This window comes from Notechis scutatus, chromosome 2 (genome assembly GCF_049901735.1).
Source record: "Notechis scutatus isolate UNSWTSFEM ecotype Mainland chromosome 2, rNotScu1.2, whole genome shotgun sequence".
Taxonomy (NCBI): Eukaryota; Metazoa; Chordata; class Lepidosauria; order Squamata; family Elapidae; genus Notechis; species Notechis scutatus.
The window spans coordinates 13,365,809-13,388,074 of record NC_142010.1 but is presented as its reverse complement, the minus strand read 5'-3'; the positions used below and the strand labels follow the sequence as shown (position 1 = coordinate 13,388,074).

General features: G+C 44.6%; 3 protein-coding genes and 1 pseudogene across 7 annotated transcripts in view; 3 read left to right on the top strand and 1 right to left on the bottom strand.

Annotated features, from left to right (window-relative positions):
• Positions 1-9,762, top strand: part of LOC148131782 (uncharacterized) — a 39,279-nt gene extending 29,517 nt beyond the window's left edge. The window contains exon 2 of one of the 2 annotated variants that reach the window (XM_087953390.1): positions 9,532-9,762. The gene's annotated coding sequence lies outside the window, so the exon portion shown is untranslated. The remainder of the gene's footprint in view (positions 1-9,531) is intronic. The other variant, XM_087953391.1, reaches the window with a different exon arrangement.
• LOC113430880 (H-2 class II histocompatibility antigen, E-S beta chain-like) overlaps positions 1-22,266 on the top strand; it is a 343,220-nt gene that overhangs the window by 254,299 nt on the left and 66,655 nt on the right. The window lies entirely within an intron of this gene.
• On the top strand, positions 1,512-7,318 carry LOC148131783 (uncharacterized; annotated as a pseudogene). Its single transcript, XR_015748298.1, has 4 exons — positions 1,512-1,608; positions 1,725-1,792; positions 3,944-4,073; positions 5,358-7,318. The product of XR_015748298.1 is annotated as an uncharacterized LOC148131783 (transcript).
• Positions 15,593-22,266, bottom strand: part of LOC113432426 (rano class II histocompatibility antigen, A beta chain-like) — a 404,516-nt gene continuing 397,842 nt past the window's right edge. For all 3 annotated transcript variants that reach the window (XM_087953537.1, XM_087953536.1, XM_087953535.1), the window contains 4 exons: positions 17,551-17,832; positions 17,300-17,413; positions 17,038-17,061; positions 15,593-15,901 (listed from right to left, as the gene is read on the bottom strand). In XM_087953537.1, coding sequence (XP_087809663.1) covers positions 15,888-15,901; positions 17,038-17,061; positions 17,300-17,413; positions 17,551-17,800 — 402 coding nt within the window. In that variant the 5' untranslated portion in view covers positions 17,801-17,832 and the 3' untranslated portion in view covers positions 15,593-15,887. The remainder of the gene's footprint in view (positions 15,902-17,037; positions 17,062-17,299; positions 17,414-17,550; positions 17,833-22,266) is intronic.

Sequence of the window (22,266 nt, the reverse complement as noted above, 5' to 3'; positions counted from 1 at the left end):
CATCCCCGCCCCCTCCCACGCGCTCCTCTTTCCCGCCCTTTCTGCCCTCCTGGCCCTTTGCCCTAAATCCGCCTCCAGGGAAGGGAACTCCAGGCGCTTCCCCATTGGGCCGAACTGTGGGGCGAACGTCACGGCTGCCTGAGGAGGCGGTGAGCCTTGCCTCTCTAGGACGCCGCACTCGCTCTTCTCAACCCCGAGGGCGCCGCAGGAGTCGAAGAGGCTGCGGGAGAGTCTGGTTGGGGGGGACATGCAGACGTGCCCCGGTTGGGGTGGGGGTCCTTCCCGGGTCCAATATTCCCCAGCCGCCCTCTCCATGTGAAGGGGACTGGAGGGAAGGAGCTGCCTGGTGGAAGCCCAGCAGGAGAGGAGAGAAGCTGGGCGAGGAGGAGGAGGAGCAGGAAGTAGGATTCGCACTGGACTCCCCGAGGGCCCGATCCCATCTCCGGAGGCGGAGAGAAGGGGCGGTGGCCTCTCCACCTGCCTCCTTCCCGGCCCTGCTTGGTGAGTGGGGGGGGCTGGGGCACTTGGTGCTGTGGGCAGGTTGGGGGAAGGAGGTTCGGGGCTGAATCCCTCTTTCTGATCCTCGGGGTCGGTTTTTCTCTCCCTCCCAGATTCGGAGCCCTCGGCAGCCTTTGCAAGCCAGGATTTCCTCTGCAGGGAAAGGAAGGAAGGGAGAGAGAGAGAGAGGGAAGGAGAGTGTGGAAGGACCTGCAGGGATCCGTCCTGCCGCCCCAGAAATGATGCCATGAAGGAAGAGGCCCCTGGAGACCCCCCCAGAGTCCCTGGAGCTCTTTGGAGCTGCTCTGCCAGAGAGAGGAAGGATGGAGACACCCCCTTTGGCCAAGGAGGGGAGCGGAAAAGGCCCCGCAGCTCTTCAGCGTGGGAGATATGGGGAGAGCTGGACCAGAACCGGGCAGAAGGTCCTGCAGGAGGGAACCATCCTTCCTTCAGAATTTCCACCCTGGACCTTCATCCGATGCCTGGAGGCTGAGGGTCCCCAAGGACTTTGCAGCCGACTCCATGACTTGTGCAGGCGATGGCTGAACCCAGGAAAACACAGCAAAGCCCAGATGCTGGACCTGGTGGTTCTGGAGCGTCTCCTGGCTCTCCTGCCCCCAGAGATGGAGGGCTGGGTGCGGACATATGGAGCAGAGAGCAGCTCCCAGGCGGTGGCTCTGGCGGAAGGCTTCCTCCTGAGCCAAGCGGAGGAGCAGAAGGAGCAGCTCCAGCTGCAGGTGGGAGACTTTAGGGAGCTCAGAAGGGAATAAAGAGAGAGAGTGTTTGAATGCTTCACCCCTCCTTCCCAAACTTCTCTCATGTTCATAATATGTGGCAATTCTCCAATACTGGTAGGACGTTGTTCCATTGTTTTCTCACTCAGCCACATGGATGGATATTGAGGGCTTTGAGGTTGTGCTCCGAATATAAAAATCCACTTTGTGTTATGTGACGTCCATTAATTTTGCTTCTTTTTTCCTTCCCCCTCTTTGAAGTGGATCTTTGTGGAGATCAGCGATCCTGAGGGAAAGAAGAACCCATCAAATCCCCCTCAGGAGCTATTTTTCAGGAGGATCCCTTGGGAAGATCCAAGTCGGGACACCTCAGGAGGTAATGGAAGATCCTCCGATTCCCCATCTGTCTTACCTTCCTTCTCTCTTCTCTCCTATAGAACACCTCCTCCTATTTTTTTAATTATGCATTTTGAAATTATTTATTCCTTACAGGGAAGCAAAGAATGAAGCTTTCTGGTTTTTATGATGGAGATCAAACAGCAGTTGAACCTCCAAATCAAGTAAGAAAGGGAAAAGATACTAGATTTGTATTCTCCCTTCAGGAAGTGAAGCAGGTGTGTAGAGTGCTCTGTTCTTCTGTTTCCCCCCTGGATTATTTTTGTGTTCCTCCACAACATGGACAGCAGAGTAGCAGGTTCAAGTTGCTGTCGGCCAGCATAGTTTCCTCTGGTTATCTTGTTCTGCTACGTTCTCCTCCATCTTGTAGTTTACAAGAAACAATTTTTAAAAACTCCTTGAAGAAGTAGGAATAAACAGTGGCAGGAACTGCTAGAGACCCAAAAATGTTTTGTAATTCTTTGACTCGCAATTGTGCAAGGCTAATGAAAAATAAATAAATACATTGCCACATTACCATTTTAAAAAACTTTTTAAAAATGTGGTCTGCACAAAACCATACGGGCTGTTGCATTTTGCATCAACTGGAGCCTCCAGATGCTCTTCAAGGGCAGCCCCATGTGGAGCGCATTGCAATAGTCAAGGCAGGAAGTGACTAGGGCAAGAGTGACTCTGAGTAAGGACCATTGGTCCATGAAAGGGCGTAACTGAAGCACAATCTGAAGTCGTGCAAAAGCCCTCCTAGCCACAACTGCCACCTGCTCTTTGAGCAGGAGTTGTGAGTCCAAGAAAACTCCTAGATTACACACAGGGTCTGTTTAGGGTAGTGCCACCCCATCCAAGACTAAAGGTGACAATTCTACCTGAGTCAATGAACCCCAAAGGTTTAGTTTCAACCCGTTGCTCCCCATCCAGCCCCTAACAGCCTCCAGGCACTGCGAGAGGGAGGACAAGGCATCACAACTCACCTCTGCCCGAGACATACAGCTGAGTATCATCAGCGTATTGGTGATACCTGAGTCCATGGTGACGGATGATCTCACCTAGTGGCTTCATATAAATGTTGAACAGGAGCGGAGAGAGTACCAAGCCCTGCGGAACCCCATAAAGCAGTGGGTGAGGGCTGGATCTCTCCCTCCTATCAACACTGACTGAGAGCAGCCACAGAGGAAGGAAGTGAACCAGGATAGCACAAAGCCTCCCATTCCCATCCCCGAAGCCGCCCCAGGAGAATCCCATGTTCTGTGGTAATGAAATTACTTTACTGAAAGGTACTGAAGGTTTTGCAGAATCAATGAACTTGATAAAACTTCCCCAAATATTTCTTCAGTGAAAGCAATTTTCAGATTTGCCAATTTTCTCACCTAAAATTAGGACTTGTGTGACCCACAGCCACTTAATTTAGTGCACATCTTTACTTCGGGAACAATGGAGTAGAATAACAGAGTTGGTAGGGATCTTGGAGGTCTTCTAGTCCAACTCCCTGCTCAGACAGGAAGCCCTATAACATTTCAGATAAATGGCTGTCCAGTTTCTTCATAAACACCTCCAGTGTTGGAGCACCCACAATTCCTGGAGGGAAGTCATACCACTGATTGTTTTCACTGTCAGGAAATTTCTCTTTACTTGCAGGTTGGTTCTCTCCTTGAATAGTTTCCATCCATTGCTTCTTGGAACTCTGCTATCATGTCTCCCCTAGTCCTTCTTTTCATGAAACTAGACATACCCAATTCCAGCAACCGTTCTTTATATGTTTTAGCCTCTGGTCCAACTAATAATTTTTCTTGCTCTTCTCTACCCTCTTTCTAGAGTCTCAAGATCTTTTTTACATCTGACAACCAAAACTGGATGTAATATTCCGAGTGTGGCCTTACTAAGGCATTATAAAGTGGTACTAACGCTTCATGTCATGTTGATTCTATCCCTCTTAATGCAGCCTATCATTCTGTTGGGGTTTTTTTGGGCAACTGAAGCATAGTGCTGACTCAGGTTTAAGTGGTTGTCCACTAGGACTCCAAGATCCCTGTGGCACTTAACTACTCTTGAGCCAGGTATCACTTATTCTATGCCAGTGCATTTGTTTTTTTCTTTCCTAAATATAGAACCTTATATTTCTCAGTGTTGATTTCATTTTGTTAGATGGGGCCCAATCTGTTGATCCTTCTGTATCTCGAGGTTATCTTCTAGAGTGTTGGTATTCCTGTCAATTTGGTCTTGTCTGCAAATTTGATGAGTTCCCCTCTGTTGTCTAAATCAATGATGATGATGAACATATCTTGCGAATCCTCCTCCTTTGTTCTTTTTTCCATGGGCAGGAGGGTCTTGTGTCCTTTGAGGAGGTGGCTGTATATTTCTCTGAGGAGGAATGGTCTCAGCTGGATACTGATCAGAAAGTATTGCATTCGGAAGTCATGCTTGAAAACCATAGGAACGTAGTCTCTCTGGGTAAGAGTTCTTAGTCCCCAATCTGAGAGTTCAAGAAGAGAGATTATAGTTAGTTTTTTATTAAAAAAAAAACCACTGTCAGATATTGTCTCCTGGGAGGGAGAAGAAAAGGATCTGGCCTTGTCGTGCTCCAAGGAAGGAAAGTGTCAATGTCTCTTTGCTTAGATGCTTTCTGTGCCATTTCTTATCTGTATATTTCCATTTCTATTTGAACTTATCTGTGGAGACTGAAAAGAACTAGGTGTGCTTTTATGTGTCCTCTGGAGGTCATGTGAGAGGAGTGTGTTGTCATTTGTCTTCTGGAACCTCCCCAAATTGTGTGAGAACAGAACTTTCACGCTTAGCCCATGGAAGAGCATTCTCCCAATCCAATTCAAGAACAAAGGCCTCATGTAGTGTGACTCAGAGCATCCTAGGCTAGGGTACAAGTAATCCCCAAGTTATGACAGTTCACTTAGCAACCGTTCCAAGTTATGACCAGCCCTCCTCCAGTATTTGAGACCCAGTCCCCTCTTTCTTTTCAAAGACTTTTTACCTGGATCTCATGAAGTCCTCAGTTCTTAAAAGAACACAGGCCTAAAGTACTGCAGTGCGAGATCATACAAGATTAGTAGCCTGAGACCTTGCACTATTGGTCTTGTGTACTTTAGGCCTCCGTTCTCTGAGAACCGGCGTCTGTACCAGATATGGCCAAAGAGCCCTTGCAAGCCGATGAGACTTTGGGGCAGTGAAATAGCCATTCTTGAAGCATCCCAACCTTTCCAGTCTCAGCACAAAGAGCATTTACAAGGCAATGGGATGCTTCAGCAAGGGATTTATCTCCAAAGTCTCATCGCTGGGATCGAGGAACAGGCCGAGCCGGGTCCTGCCCACCAGACAGACGCCTTGGAGCAGCTGTTCCAAGGTACACCCGGGAAGAAGGAGCTTGTTTCAAAATTGTTTCATTTCTCACAGGTCTCTGCTGAAATTCAGCCACCCTAATAAAACTTAACTTTTCTCCTAATTCCTCCTTGGATGTTTCCCCTGATTATTCCTTAACTGAAAACTGAATCTGAGTGAGATTTGCATATATAGAGTTAAATGTAAGAAAAGAGATGTTTTCTAGATATTTTCAAAGCTTTCATGACTCCTGAATATAGAAATCATCATGTCTATATCACACCACTGTAAGCTTGCAAACATACAACCTAATGGAATTTCAGAGAAATTCAGAAGGAAATTCACTTGACTTTCTACACTTTGATCTTTTTCTCTAACCTTGTTATCGTTTTCATTTCTTTGAAGGTAATAATGGACAGGAAAATCAAGATTCCTCTGAACTGTTCCAAGTGATCAGTGCTAAAGATGGAACGGAGAAGTTAGGAATTCGAAAGGAATTCGAAAGCCATGAGACAAACCAGTCAAATAATTGGAATCTGGAAAGCTCATCTTCCACTGATCCACCGATGCAACACTTTATTGTACAACAAAAGAAAATAAGGAAAAAATATACTAGAAAAAGTGTGAAGCTAATCAAAGCTGAAGTAGAAGTAAATGAACACTATTTAACCCCAAACAAAGCAGAAGATGCCAGAAGAAGACACAACAGACAAAGTTACAATGGGACATTCATTCTTTCTATTGGGAACAACTTTCTTACATCTCAAAAAGCAATTGACACAAAAGAGAAGCCTTATAAATGTTTGGAATGTGAAAAATGTTTTAGAACAAGCTGGGAACTTACTTCCCATGAAAGGATCCACACAGGGGAGAAGCTGTATAAATGCATGGAGTGTGGAAAGACCTTTGCTTGGAGCAGTGGACTTAGAAACCACAGAAAGATCCACACAGGGGAGAAACCATATAAATGCATGGAGTGTGGAAAGACCTTTGCTCGAAGAGATATTTTTATTTCCCATAAGATGATCCACACAGGGGAGAAGCCGTATAAATGCATGGAGTGTGGAAAGACCTTTGGTCAAAGAGGTCCTCTTATTTCCCATAAGATGATCCACACTGGGGAGAAACCATATAAATGCATGGAGTGTGGAAAGACCTTTGGTCAAAGAGGAACTCTTATTTCCCATAAAATGATCCATACTGGGGAGAAGCCATATAAATGCATGGAGTGTGGAAAGACCTTTGGTCAAAGAGGTCCTCTTATTTCCCATAAGATGGTCCACACAGGGGAGAAACCGTATAAATGCACGGAGTGTGGAAAGACGTTTACTCATGACAGTGGAGTTAGAAGCCACAAAAAGATCCACACAGGGGAGAAACCATATAAATGCATGGAGTGTGGAAAGACGTTTGCTCGAAGAGATCATCTTATTTCTCATAAGATGATCCACACAGGGGAGAAGCCGTATAAATGCATGGAGTGTGGAAAGACCTTTGCTCGTGACAAGAATCTTAAAAGGCACAACAAGATCCACACAGGAGAGAAACCATTTAAATGCACGGAATGTGGAAAGTCCTTTGCTCATAGATATAAACTTATTTCCCATAAGATGATCCACACAGGGGAGAAGCCATTTAAATGCATGGAGTGTGGAAAGTCCTTTGCTCATAGAAATAAACTTATTTCCCATAAGATGATCCACACAGGGGAGAAACCATTTAAATGCCTGGAGTGTGGAAAGTCCTTTACTCAAAGAGGTAATCTTATTTCCCATAAGATGATCCACACAGGGGAGAAACCATATAAATGCATGGAGTGTGGAAAGATGTTTGCTCAAAGAGGTAATCTTATTTCCCATAAGATGAACCACACAGGGGAGAAACCATTTAAATGCATGGAGTATGGAAAAACCTTTGCTCGAAGAGATCAGTTTATTTTCCATAAGATGATCCACATTGGGAGAAGCCATATAAATGCATGGAGTGTGGAAAGACATTTACTCATGGCAGTGGACTTAGAAGCCACAAAAAGATCCACACAGGAGAGAAACCATATAAATGCATGGAGTGTGGAAAGACTTTTGCTCAAAGAGGTCATCTTATTTCTCATAAGATGATCCACACAGGGAGAAGCCATATAAATGCATGGAGTGTGGAAAGACCTTTACTTGCAACAGTAATCTTAAAAGGCACAAAAGATCCACACAGGAGAGAAACCATTTAAAAGCACAGAATGTGGATAGTCCTTTGCTCATAGATATAAACTTATTTCCCATAAGATGATCCACATGAAAGAAGACAAATGTATCAAATTTGGAAAGGCCTTTGCTCAGATGAAATGTTATTTCCCATTAAAAATTAGGTGAAGAGGGACTTCCGGTTTGTCGGCTTCGCGGCGGCAGGGATTTGCGAAGCTGCGCGATCCCTGCCGCGCTAGCCGTTTTGGGGCAGCTGAAGGTAGGGGGATCCGGAGAAGGGTTTGGGGTGTTGCAGACTCCCTCCCTGGCCGGCAGAACTCCCTTTTCCCAGGACGGTGCAGCGGCGGTCTGTAATGGCCGCCACAAAGAAGCTGGCAGCCGGGTAAGAATGCGCAGGAGGAAGTGGAGAAAGTGATTGAGAGGAGAAAGTTTTTCTTGGCTCCTAGGACTCTAAGACATATTTAATAAAATTCCTGAAAAGTATGACTTTCTGAATAATACCTGCCAGAAGAGGAAAAAAGCGGCTGTTTGAAGGTGCTGAAAGGATAGCTTTCCCTCTTTTCCTACGGAATAAATAACTGGATATTAAGAAACCTATTTCTTTTAGGTGAAAATTGGTTTTAAGCGATGAGTGGGAAGAGAGAGGATTAAAAAGAAAATATTTGTATGCTAAGACTTTGTTGGAGCAGATGCCTTAAGGATTTGAAGACAAGAATATATTGCAATAAGATTTTAAACAGATTTGGACTTTCTTTCTCTTGGATTGATATTACCCCAGAAGGAGAAAATGAGAACTCTGCCTTAGTTTGGACTGACTGATAACTTTGGGACTGTTTTATTTTTTTTATTTTCTTTTGAATATTCTGGTTGTTGTAAGAAGAAAGAAGGGGAAAAGAAAAGAAAAGATTTATAATGGCTCTTTCTGTTGAGGAACTAAGAAAAGAATATGAACAAGCAAAAAAAAAATGGTAAAGATGGTGTGGAAGAAGCTTTCCTTTTCTTAGAAATGGCGCTTACTAATTATCAACAAACATTACAACAGATGAAGACAGCAGAGGAACAAGAAAGAAAGGAAGGAGCCATTTTTAATGAATCTCAGAATTTGATCCAGAAAGAAGGAAGAGAGAAAGAAAAGAAAAGAAGAGAAAAGAAGAAAACTAAAGGACTTAAGGACTTAAGATCTAAAAAACATTTAAGAAAGGGAAAAATAAGGTGCAAAACCAATATGATGATAGTAAACAAAAGGGAAAAGGAATACGACAGAGAAGGGAAGCTGGTAAGGCAGAGGCTAGAAGAAGGGGGTAGAAAGGTTTGTTGGGAGAAGAAAGAAAGGGAAAAGGTGGAGAAAAGCTACAATGTTTTGAAATTAAATGAAAAAAAGAAATCTTTTATGGATAATGGATAAAGTATAATTTTTTTAAAAAAAAAGATTTTGCAAGGTACATAAGATGAGATGGTAGTATTGTAATGATTTAAGAGTTGATAAGAGATTAAAATGTTAAAATGTTTAAAAATGATTGGCTTTAAAACTTAATAATAGGGGAGGTTTAGAATATTGTTTTAATTAAAGAGTTTAATAAGACTATGGTATTGATGTTATTATAAAATTTTTATTATAGTATCTTTTTTTAATATTTGGATTTATTGTTTAATTATGTACTTAATTATGTTGGATGTATTAGTTAGATAGAATGTACCAAGCAAAATCGGATTGGGTATTAGATATTATTTTAAAGATTAATTTGATTAACTTAGGGGGAGATAGAAAGGCATCATACTCTGATTAATGATTTCAGGAGAAACTTATTTTCTTTTTTTTTTATAAGGAATGAGACAAAGGGATGATAAAAAATGGACAAAAGATATAAATATAATGATTCAAACTAAGATGATTAATTAAGATAGAAGTAAGAAGTGTGAAATATGTGGGGAAGTTAATATAGAAGGCTTAGAATGGTAAATAAAATAAGTAATGATATGTAAGATGAGCATGAATATAATTGAAGTCCATGAAGAGAGAGACACCTGGGTCCAAGTTACTTTCCAAAAAGATTTTTTTTTATGTTTTGTGTGTTGTGTGTATATGTCTTTTTGGGGGGGAGAATTAGTTAAAACTTGTAGAAATATAGAATGAGAATAATGGTAACTAAGTCAGAAAGAAACAGATGAAATAATAATAATGATATTGAATAAGAGTAAAGAGAAGTAAAGAGAAATTGAATAAGAGGTTTTGGTATTTTGTATGGAAATGGTTTAAAATAGAATTATAATTTATCTGACTTGTTAAATTGACAATGAAAAAAGGTTTAAACATGTAATGAATAATGATAATTTGTGTGTTTTAAAAATTAATAAAACTTGTTTTAAAAAAAAAAAATTAGGTGAAGGAATATTATCGTTATATAGGAATTAAATACAAAGAGGGTTGACAAGTAGAAACATTTGATATAATTAACATAAAAAGTATATATAAGCTAATACAAGAAGTGAGTTAAAATTGTTTTGTTACATTATTATTGTTACTAGTATATATGTTGATATTTGTTTTTTCTTTTGCATTTTCATAAATGATACGCCCTGACAATACACTGTATTCAAAATGTTAATGAATAAAACACTCAAATAAAATAAAATGCATGGAATGTAGAAAGAGTTTTGTTCAGAATGGTCATCTTATTTCTCATAAAAGGATCCATGCTTGGGAGAAACTTTATAGCAATCGCAGTTTGACTTACAGGTGAAATTCGAAAAATTAGAATATCGTGCAAAAGTTCATTTATTTCAGTAATGCAACTTAAAAGGTGAAACTAATATATGAGATAGATTCATTACATGCAAAGCAAGATAGTTCAAGCTGTGATGTTGTCATAATTGAGATGATTATGGCTTACAGCTCATGAAAACTCCAAATCCACAATCACCATTGTCGGGAAGGAGGAGATATTGGGAAGGAAGGAGGAAGGGAAAAGGAGGGGGTAGGAGGGGGAAGAGGTGGAGGAGGAAATAGGAAGAAAAGAGGAAGAGAAGAAGAGGAGGAGGAAGGAAAGGAAGGAGAAAGAGAAGGGGTAGAGGAGAAAATAGGAGGAAGAAGCGAAGTGGAGGAGAACCAAGGAGGAAGGAGGAGGAAGGGAAAAGGAGGGGTAGGAGGGGAAAGAGAAGAGGTGGGGGAGGAAATAGGAAGGAGGGGTGGAGGAGGAGGAAGCAGAAGAAAGGAAGAGGAAGGAGCCGAAGAAAGGAAGGGCAAGGAAGGAAGAGGATGATGAAAAAGGAGGATGGCGCTGCAGAATGTCACCCTCTACAAAAGCATCCTGGTGAGCAGCGCGGGGGAAGGGGAGGGCTTGGGGTTTTTCACACTTAATGACAGTTACAGCCTCCCCTTGGTCACCTGGTCAAAGTTCAGATGTTTGGCAAGTGATTCGTCTTTATGACAGTCACAGTGTCCTGAATTCATGGGATCCCCTTTGGCGATCTCCCAACAAGCAAAAGTCAATGGTGGAGCCAGACTCAACAACCGGGTTACTCACTCAACAACTGCAGTTATTCACTTGGGGGACGTGGCAAGGAAAGGTGTTACAATGCACCGAAATTCACTCATCTCGCTTAGCAACAGGAATTTTGGCTTCGTTTATGGTCGTAAGTCAAAGACTACCAGTATTTATTAGTTTTGACATGCCGTCTGTCTCCCCGACAGGTTAGGTAGGTTACAGACGATAAAAAGATAAATAAATAAGCAATTATTTTTTAAAAAACACTAAGCAAACTGCCATGTTTGTAATTTAGCTCTCTGGGTTTCAATCAATCCTGGCTGAGTTCCAGTTTTTAGCAAGCAGGGTTGAGCTTTTTCTCTGACCAACCAGACCACCATTCCACTTAGAGGTCCCTGCAAGGGCTGCAGATGCTGAACAAGGAGACCAAGCATGGGAAGGGTGCTGTTGTGGTTTGCCGGCAGCAGGTTCAGACGGCTGAGGCCTCGGAGAGCAAGGCCTTGGATGAGGGGCCTGCGTGTGCTGCAGGGATGGGGCCAGGAGTATCGGAGAGTGGGGTGCTCCCTTTGGAGGTTGTGGAGGCTGGCAGCAGTGACGCAGAGGACCCCGAGGAGCCTGTGCCCAGTGCACATGCACACAGGGCTGCTCAAAGGAAAGAGCAGCTAAAGCAGCAAGGCCAACTCGGGAGTAAGGTTGGAAGGTGATGATGGCCTCTCCCGTAAGGGATAAAAGCCAGCCTTTGGGGTTGGCTTCTTTGCAGGAAGCAAAGAAGTTCTTTATGCTCAGAGTCCTCGTCCTCCAGTTTCTTTTTGGAAACTTCTGGCTTGGGATATTTATCTGCAATTAGTCTTTTGTTCTTGGCAGCCTTTTGCAACCTTGAGTCTGGGACAATGAGTTTTGAAAGACTCTTGGCTGTGAATGCACAGAATTCAAAGCGCCTCATTAAAAGATGTTTGCTTTTATACATACTTTGTGTTTGTTTAACAAGGCTTGGGTCAGAACAGGTGCCGATCTCGCTTGGCAAGTGCTGGGTGACATTTCTGCCTTTAGGGGAGGCATCAACAGGGCTGGCCGACTAACCCCCTTTCTCCATCTTCCTCCCCAGGTAACAAGCCAGGATAAGGCCCCCACCGTGGTGGCAAAGGTGCTGGAGAAACACAACCAGGACAAGAATCTGGCACATGACTACGAGCTGGTGCAGCTCTTGCCGGATGGCCGAGGTGAGGAAGAGGGGAAGGGCTGTCGGTGGGGCTGGCCTGATGGCCCCACAACGAGGGCCAGGGTGTGTGTGTGAATGTGTTTTGGCCACTATGGAGCATTTTCTGGAAGTCACCCTGGCATGCTGGGGTCCCTGCAGATCTGATTCCAGAAAGCGACATCTCTGCACACACAAGACCTGTGTTCAAGTTCAGATTTGAGAGGGGCAGCCTGCTGAGGTCTGGTGTGTGGTGGGGGAGGGTTGCAGGGGTGGGGTTGCTGGGGAGGAGGGAAGTGGACTGTCTTCCTCCTTGATCCTCCCTCTCTCTCCCGCAGAGCTGGTCCTCCCCCCCATGGCAAACGTCTTCTACGCCAGGAACGGCTTCAGCCTGGACTTCCTGCTCTGGCCCAAGGGCCCACTGAGGAAGACCCCCTTCCACTCCCCCACTCAGGAGCCCCGAGCCAGGGAGATGGACATCAGTGCCACCTTCCCGAAGATCAAGGCCACTGGCCGCAGGATTGCCCGGGTTCTTTTCTGAGGGGAGGAGCTCTGGAGGGGGACCCACACAGCTCTGTTGGGGACCCCCAGGCCAAGACTGGGAGCTCCACCCAGGACATGAAGTGTGGGGGCTTCAGCAGCACCCCAGGTTGTGCAAGAGTCTCGGAGTCTCTGCTGCCCAGAGGACCAGAAGGCAGGAAGGATCGTGGGGCTGAGAGGAGTAGCCCTGGTAAAGGTCCCTCAGGTGGTCTCAGGTGACTGAAGGGTGGGACGTGACAATACTGTCCCATAAGTAAGAAGAGTTCTTTAGTACCTCCAACTTTGCCCCCAATGTCCAGTTCCCTTCGGCTGGAGAAAAAACTCTCCCAAGAACAGCATTTAAGTGGACGAAGTTCAGTCCAAAACAAGGTACATGCAAACTGTAACTAAAAATCCACACAAACCACACTGCAGCAATTAACTGGACAGGGCAGGAGAAGGAATTGCAGCCTTGAAAGGCCAAAAAACACACACAGTTGGGAAGATGCCAGGAACCCAGATAAGCCTTGACAAACAAAGATAACTCACGATTTGCTTCCAGAAACTTTGCTGTGCGCAAACTCCCTTTTTAAACACTGTGTTCCCAGCTGCAGCTAATGAAGGGAATCAGGGCCCTTTCGTCCCCGTAAGCCATGCAACTCACATTGCTCCCTTCTCTATTCCTCCCTGTATGCCCTAGAATGAAGAGGGGGTGGGCCTGGGTGTTCCTCCAAATTCCCACTCCCTTGCTCTACCTCTCCCCTGCTCAGCCCAGTCCGACTGTGCCCCTCCCCAGTTTCTTCCATAGCCAACAGAGTCATACTCCCGCTCCCTGTCAGCTGCCCGGCCTCCCCCTCCGAGTCAGATTCCGCAAGGGGCATGATAACCTTCTTTGCTGCTTCTCTAAGGAGAGTCTCTCCTGTATGTGTGTGCGTGTGTACACCTGTACGCCTGTTCACAGGGCCTTTGCTGAGATACAAATATGGGGGAGGGGGCTGAGTTCAGCCTCACCCATCCCCCTTGATGGCTTCTCTGCCCTCCCAGAGTCTGCCCCTCCCCTCTAGCTCTCCTCTCCCTCCCTCCTCCCTCCCTCCCCACTTTCCTCTCCCCCTCGCTCTCTTCTCTCCCCTTCACTCCTCCCTCCCTCTTCTCTGCCCTCCTGCTCCCTCTTCCCCCTCCATCCCTCCCCACTCTCTCCTGTATTTAAAGGAGGGGGCAGGGACCAGGGAAGGTGAGACCCCCTTGTTGCCCCCTTTAGGGTTTCCTGTCCACTATAACTTTGCCTCCTCCCTCTGGACAAGGGGAATTGGGTTCCCACGAGGTCTTCCAAATGGCAGGAGCTGAGAAAGGGGGATGGGGAGAGTTTCAGGGAGAGGACCAGGCAAGTCTGAAAGAGGAAAAAGAGGGAAGTGAATCTTTTGAGGAAGGGGAGATTTAGGGGGCCTAAAGGTTCGCCCTCCTTGTCTTGGAGGAGTTTCAACCTCTGCAGCAGCCCCGATGCTTCCTGGTGGTCTCCCATCCTCAGGCTAAGCAGGCTGGTCCCTCTCAGCCAGGGGAGGCCCTGGGAGGTTGGGCAGCTGCCGGCTGTTGAGGGCGGATGATGAAAGATCAGCTGATGGTTGGTGATGCCAGTTTAGCTCAGAGCCCCAACCCTCCCCCAGCTATTGCAGGGAGGCATCTCACAGGGCGCCTATCCTGGGATGGCCTGGATCCCCCTCCCCCCTTGCTCCCCACTCACTTTCCCCCTGTCCCACAATTGTGTCTTTGGACACACCCAGTCACCCAACATGGGCCCCAGATCCATCGCTCTTTTGGCCAAAGCAGAATTTCTAAGGCTCTTTTCGTGTTTCCCCTCTCCCACAAAATTGTGATTTCCTCTGAGTTCTTCCTGCACACACACACATACACACACACTCACACATACACACACACAGAGCAGCACTTCCGCCAACCCCATCAGCTGCAGAGGCGCTTGGGTTCCGCTTCCCTAGCCTGAAGCTTTGGGCTCTTCCGAAGCAGAACTGAGGAACTGGCCAGAATCCAGCAGGCAACAAGCCTGGATTCCTCACCAGGGCAGCTCAGGGATTGTCCTCCTCCACCCCATGGCTGAGTCCCCAAATGGGGGCAGCCACAAGGTCCTCTGGCCCACCGGAAGTTTCCAGGGACTTTTTCATTCCTCCCCACATGAAAAAGGGAAAAGGGATAAGAAGAATCTGTGGAGGTCATTATTTGAAAGCTGCTCCTGGGAAACAGCCAACCACCCTTGCCTGATTCTCTAAAAATTCGCTGGTTCAGTTCCCCTGAGCAATGAAGCATCTATCAGCAACAAGGCCTTTTCTTTGTTAAGGAAACCTGAATATTTTTTTTGATCATTGATACATTTGGTGTTGTCCCTTCTCCAAGTCCTTTCACGCTGTCTTCCAAGGGGAGGTTTTTGCTGACAGGAGCTCAAATGTTCCCCGTGTTTGAGAGACTTTCCCCAACGACACAAAGATTCTTCCTGTGGTGGCCCCAAGACCCCAGGTGAGGAATTGGGAGGGGGAAATTCTGCCCTTAGAGATCTAGCTGGAGTCCTGCAGAGCCAGTCTGGATGACCTCTGGAGGGGGCGAGGCTCAATTGGAGGGCTACCTAAGGGCATCTAGAGATGTTGGGGAGAAGGGAGGGGTCTTCCACTCAGGGCTGCCCCATTCAACCCCCTACCTCTTTCCCGCAGAGCTGGTCTTCCCCTCCTATGGCAAATGTCTTCTACACCAGGAAAGGCTTCAGGTGGATTGGAGATCATCTAGTCCAACCCCCTGCTTGGGCCTACACCATTTAGGTCTAGTCTATACCATTTGAATCTGAGCCCCAAAGAGGGAGGGAGGGGGGTGTTGGGTGCCAAAATGGGGAAGGACCTTCCTCCAGTTGTGAGGGAGAGAAATGGTTGAAATGGCCGGGTCAATGTAGGGGGGTCTCAGGTGCCCCCCAGTGGCTCCCCAAAAACGTTCAGGGAAGACCCTGCCTGCTGGCATTGTGCTCCTCCAAAGGGGGCTTGAGGGGAAGCAGAGCAAGGAGGCCTCTGAGCAGGAGGGGGGTCCTTCCCCTCCCCGGATCTGACCACCATCCTCCCGAACCAGTTCTGTCTTCGGACCCCCAAAGGAGGTGGGATCCAGAGGCAGCGGAGGGAGGAGCCTCCTGTGGGGGCGGCAAAGAAGAAGGAAGGAGTCCAGGGTTTACTGCTTCCAAAGTTTATTCTTTCATAGCAAAGCGAAAGGAAGGGAAGGGATTCATGAGAAGAATAATGTAGATGAAGCTGCTGTGGGTTCAAAGCCAGGAGAGATGAAGGGGCTAGAGGGACAGGTCGGCCCAGCATCCCAGGGGACAGTCTAGATGGTCTCCACGCCTCCCTCGCAAGAAAGGGAGGCCCCCAAAGGAAGCTACCATCCTCCTTCTCCCCCCAACCTGCCACCTTCAGCCTCCATTTCTCAGAGGTTGCAAACAGGACAAAGAATCATCAGCTACTAAAGAAAAAAATATCCTTTGCATCAGAGAGCAGGATTAATCCATGAGGGCTGCAGAAAAAGAGACAGGGAAGAAAATTAGATTATAAAGAGACATTTTTTTGTGTAAATAACATTTTTTTCTTCCCTTTCAGCCCCCCAACCCCAAGGCAGGCCCACCCTGCAGAGGGGTGATTGACAGGCAGGGACAAATAGAGGGAGAATCTGCCCATTTCAGGGAGGAAAAGGCTGGGAAGGACAAGGAATTCCTCCCCATTTCATCTCCAGGGGATTCTGGGATTCTCCCTATTTGTCTTAATTAGAGGGTTAATCAAGAGGAGAGACCCCCCTCCCTCCCCCCTGCAGACGTTTCATATGAGCAAAGGACATGGGGCCAGGATGGGGGTTGAAGAAAAGTAGGGAGCCTGTGGTCACTTGGCCAGAAATTGTGTGAATTCCCACAAGGAGAAGCGGGGTCAAGAAGAACAGCCTGTCAAGGTTCTGACTAGTGAACCCAAATGAGTCTCCATGGAGAGCCATGAAGGATCATCTGGGACTGGGAGTGGTGGAGGAAGAGGTCCAGTTCACAGTGGAGTTTTGGAGGGAGTTCATGAAGATGATAGGGTCATCATTCTCAAGGGCTTAGATCCACCCTCCATCCAAGTACGGACGGAGCTGCAGAATGAGCTAACGCTATTATAGAACAATACCTGAGATGCTGTGTTAATTACCAGCAATCTAGCTGGGAAGATCTCCTTCCATTTGCTGAAGTGGCCCAAAATACCACAGTGCATATAAACAAGGGACTCACCCCTTTTAAAATAGCCACAGGGGTGGAATTTGTCCCCATGCCTGAATCCCCTCAGGAACCCCACTGCACATTGAGCCTAACAGGATGGGTGGGTTGCTTACAATCTATTGGGTGGGGGGAGAGAAATGTAAACCTGGGATCCTCCTTCCCTTCCCTTCCCCCCTTCCCTCCCCTTTTGCATTTCCCAAAACTTGGAAAAATTCTGCGCAAGATTTTAGCGTTTCTGTGTACTTTTATTTTTCATTGCAATATTTTTTTCTGATCTCTGTAAGGAAAAGCTGCCCAAAATCAAAAAATTTGCTGTATCCACAGAAAAGAGATATTTAAAAAAAATATTAAAAAAACACCTATAACTTGTAGGAGTGGCTGAGATGAGGGAGGAAGAGGAGAAACTCACCTGCAGGAGGTTGGATGGGAGTGGCTGGAAGGAGAAAAAGAACCAATCAGGATCCTTCAAGGGTTGGAGGACTCAGGGGGTCCCCCTCCCCACTGATAGCCCATAATAGGTTTGACGAACTTCCCTTATAGCCCCCTTGATGAACAGAAGTTCCCAAAACTATTCCTCAAGGAGACCCTCTGGGCCATCTGCTGAGCTCGATGAGAGTCCTCCCCTAGATGGTCCCCTCCCCACAACCTCTCCTACAGCCCCCCAGACTCACCTTTCTTGCTCTTCAGGTAGGAGAAGAGCCCCACAGCCAGGAAGGCCGCTCCAATCACGGCCCCCATGATCCCTGTCCAGAGTTTGCTCCTGGCAGAGCTGGAGGAATGGGGCTCTGGGGAAGGAGAAGGAGCCTCACCTGAGCAGGAGGATCAGGCCCACCATCCCCCAGGAGGGTCCATTCCGGCTCCCCCCACAGGGAGGTTGTTTCCCTCTTCTCAGGGCAGGAGGGGAGGGAGGGGAGGGGCTTACCCCACTGGACGGTGATGGGGGCCTCCAGGCTGACATGCCCCACCTGGCAAGTGTAGATGTCCCCCCGCTGGGGCTGGGTCTCCAGCATCACCTGGAGCTGGTAGGTCCAGTCTCCATTCTGGAGCTCCTCCCCGAAGGCCACGCCCTCTTCCTCCAGCTTCCCGTTCTTCAGCCACTGGACCTGGATCTCCAGGGGGTAAAAGCCCGTGGCGGTGCAGAGGAGGATGGTGTTGGGGGAAGCGGGATCCATCTTGGTGGGGGAGATGGTGACAGTGGGCTTGGCTGTAGGGAAGGAAGAGAAGGAGGCACATGAGAGGCACAGGAGGGCCCAGAACAGGAGACCAAGTTGGTTAGTTCAGGCCAGGATCCCTTTTCACTCCTGAAAATATTCCGTGTTTTGAGTCATCTTCCAAAGTAAATTGCAGCAAGAAATTAAAAGGGATCCTGAAAGAGGGAAAAAAGTGAAATCCTTCCTGATTGGGATCAGTTGCAGTCTCCAAAAAGGAAGAATTCCCCAAATAGGCAAATCCGACAGGGATAAACGCTAGAAACGCCCAAAGGTGGAAGGAACCTTCTGCCAGATGTGGTGGATATGGAAAGAAATAACATAGAAGACGGGGAGGACAAACACAGCAGGATTCGGAGGATTCTCGGGATCTCATGGAATATGGAACCACACTTTTAATCAGGTGTAATACCACTTTTGTTTGTTTAGTAGATTTAGTTATTTATTAAATTTATTTGCCAAAGTGGCCAACTAACCCAAAGACTTACAGACCCTCTCCTGGCCGTGACTGCCACCTGCTCTTCGGGAGTCCAGGAGAATCTCCAGAACTGGGAACTGAATATACAGAATGGTTGTGGCTCTGTTTCCCGAGCCTGTGCTGTTAGAGGAAGAGGACTCAGAAGATGAGGAGGAAGAACTGGGAATGCCTTCCTCCCCAGGACCTTCCTCTCTGGCAATGCCTTCCTCCCTGATAATGCTTCAGGTTCCATCAGACAACCGAGAGGAACAGCCTGAGATTAACCAGGAGGAAGGCATATCGGAGCAGCCCCTGACAGGGAGTCAAGAGGAAGAATGTTGGTTTGATCATAAGCAGCTTCGTAGGGAGAAATGTGAGCAGCAACGTAGGAGGTGTGGGAGGGTCAGAGAGTGAGCTGAGTCATTGAGCCACATCCCAAAGGGGATAAAAGTGGGTGTGTTGTTGGCTGGAACTTTGTATGGGACAAAGTTTGGTCTTACTTCAGGTTTTCTTTGGGAGTGATTTTTGTGGTCTGCCTTGTGGTTTTCTGGGAGTAGATTTTTACTTGTTATCAGTTCGGATTTGGCAGGCAGAGCATGTTGGAATGCCAAGGACATTATCAGTTCTGAAGAATTAACTCTGTGAAGTCCGAGCCAGCTTGCCTGTTTGTGCTTGTGTGAGTTTGTGCTCTTTCATCTTTTGAGAAATAAGAAAGGTGAGACAGAACACAGAATATGGAGGAAAAATCAGAAATGGTGACAGAAGAAGAAGAAGAAGAAGAAGAAGAAGAAGAAGAAGAAGAAGAAGAAGAAGAAGAAGAAGAAGAAGAAGAAGAAGAAGAAGAAGAAGAAGAAGAAGAAGAAGAAGAAGAAGAAGAAGGAGGAGGAGAGGAGGAGGAGGAGGAAGGAGAGGAGGAGGAGGAGGAGGAGGAGGAGGAGGAGAGGAAGGAGAAGAGAGAAGAAGAAGAAGAGGAGGAAGAGGAAGAGGAAGAGGAAGAAGAAGAAGAAGAAGAAGAAGAAGAAGAAGAAGAAGAAGAAGAAGAAGAAAGGACAAAGACGGGTGAAGAGTTAGAAGAAATAGAAAGCAGTGAAATGGATCAAAAGGAACAACAAATAAAACAAGAAAAAACAAGCTGAATATGAGATATTAATGATGGATATAATAAATAAGAGGGGGGATACTGAGACTGGAATGCTGATAAATGAAATGGTTACGGAGATACACAGTGGAGATCTAAGAGGGAGGGGGAAACTTTGAGAAGTGGGAGAGAAAATATCAGAAAATGAGGGTAAATGGAGGAAGGATTAAGGGAAAAAGCCAAAGGATGACAGAAAATGATAAGCACTTGATAAAATGGGAAAATTTACAATTATCACTGATTGGGAGAATATCTACAATTAAGATGAATGTATTGCCTAGAATCTTATACTTATTCCAGACAATTCCAATCAGATTAGGGAAAGAATTTTTTGAAGATTTAAACAAAACAATGCTAAAATACAGTACAGAATAAAACTGAAATTGCTACAAGATGCAAGAATAAGAGGAGGATTTGCTTTGCCCAATTGGGAATTATACTACCAAGCGACGAGTCTGATGTGGGTAAAGGAGTGGATAACACTAAGGAATACTAGACTTTTGAATTTAGAAGGACATGACTTGCTGTTAGGATGGCATACCTTCCTCTGATATAAGGGAACTAAAGTGCAGGGGTATTTTCGAAGAGATTATATTCGAGAAGCATTGTTTCTAAACTGGGAGAAGATAAAAAAGCAATATTATTTAAAAATTTCACGATGGTTATCTACTATTGAAGCTTTTTCCTATGCAATAATATATAAAAAGGAACAAACAGTTAGATATGGTGAGATATTGAATGAAAAGGGTGAACTTAAATCTATGCAAGCGTTGGAAGAACAATGTGTAAAAATGAATTGGTTTTCATATTTGCAAATACAATCTAGATTTGATAAAGATGTTAAAACAGAAGGTATCTATGATAACTTGACTGATTTAGATAAAACTTTGACAGGTACTGATGAAAAAGTAATCAAAAAACTTTATGGACATTTGCTAGAGTTTAAATTAGAGGAAGAACAAGTAAAAGAAACAATGATTGCATGGGGGGAAATTCGGATATGGGATTGACTTAGATAAATGGCAAAAATTGTGGTCTCAAAATTATAAAATGACAATGTCAACTGCATATAAAGAAAATTTGTATAAAATGTTTTACAGGTGGCACTTACCTGGATGAGAATTGCCAGGATGTTCAAGAATAAATTGGATAAATGTTGGAAATGTCATCAGATACCTGGTTCATATTACCACATGTGGTGGACATGCTCGGATGCAAAAAGATATTGAACTATAATCCACACATGGTTAGAAAAAAAATGACAAAACAGCACATAGACTTTAAACCTGAGATATTTTTATTGGGAATTATACCGGAAATATATTATAAAGAATTGAAATATTTGATTGTAAAAGTTTTAACAGCGGCTAGAATTGTATTTGCTAAGAATTGGAAAAATGAAAAAATACCTAAGCAGGAGGAAATTATTAAGAAAATCATGGACTGTGCCGAAATGAGTAAATTGACATTTCAAATTAGAGAACAAGAGGATAAACCATTTTATATGATGTGGGATTTATTTTATCAATGGTTAGATAAAAAGACATGGTAAAGAAATAGATTAGTAAGCCTTACAATAAAAGTCAACAGATTGACATAGAATACAATATAAAATATATAACCATTGGATGAATGTATAAGATTAAATCTTAATGAAAATTAGAATATCTCATATAAAATGATGGAAAAATAGTCAAATGAATGTTTAATAATTGATATTATATAAGCATAAGCTAGATCGATAAGGTGAGAATTTATATAACTTGTGAGTAATGGTAAAAACAGGATAGCACAAAAGATTGTAACCAACTGACACATTCTATGTATATAATTGAAAGAGGGTTTTATGTTTTTATGTTTTGTTCGTATGTTTGTTGTAAAAAATAAAAACTTTGTTTAAAAAAAAAGAAAGGAACAAAATAGAAAAATAAAATAAGAAAAAGAAGTGGAAAAGAGGGAGACTCCACATGATGAGGTATATTTGTAGTAAAATATATATAATTGATTTTGAGGAGATGGGATTAAGAATTAGAATAAGGAGGAATTATTTAAATGTAATAGATATGAAAATAAGAACTTATAATAGATTAATTAAGATAGACAAATGTTTATGTAAGATCTAAGTGATTAGTAGATAAAATATGGAAAGAAATGTTTTCTGGAGCCTGACAGAGAATAGATATAACCATGTAGTAGTATAATATTTTTAATGAATTATATATGTGCTGTCCAGCCAGTGTATGGGAATTGGATAGTTAGGTAGCAATTGTGAGCTGTCCCTTTAAGGGAATGCATCATGGTAAATGTAGTTAAGGTACCCTGGGAAATGTAGTCCATATCACCTGACCACATCTGTAATCCTGATTGGTCATTAAATTGACCCTTGATGGGTTGGGGGAGTTTTCCTTTTTTGCCTGAACTCCCTAACTCATGGCAGTTGCTTTCTATCGCTAGGAGATGGGTTAGGAGATAACCATCTTTTATTACAAGGCAGATATGCAAAGGATTGGTCATTAAAGAAGAACTTCATCACAAATGTGATTTATGAGGATACCGAATTAACCAATGAATGTACTTTGTTATGGACATCTTGTTGAGTTTATCTATCTGCATGTGCATAGCCTAAAAATCCACTACTGTGCAGAAGACAGAAAAATATATTTTGTTAATTATATATAAATATAAGTTAATGAGGTCATAATGTTACAAGTTTGGTATTATTGGCTAAAAGAAGAGTTATTTGAGTAAAAATGAGATGTTAGAGGGAAGGGAATATATAGAAAATAAAATATATGCAACAGTGGCAAGTGTAATAATGGGGGGGGGGACATAATA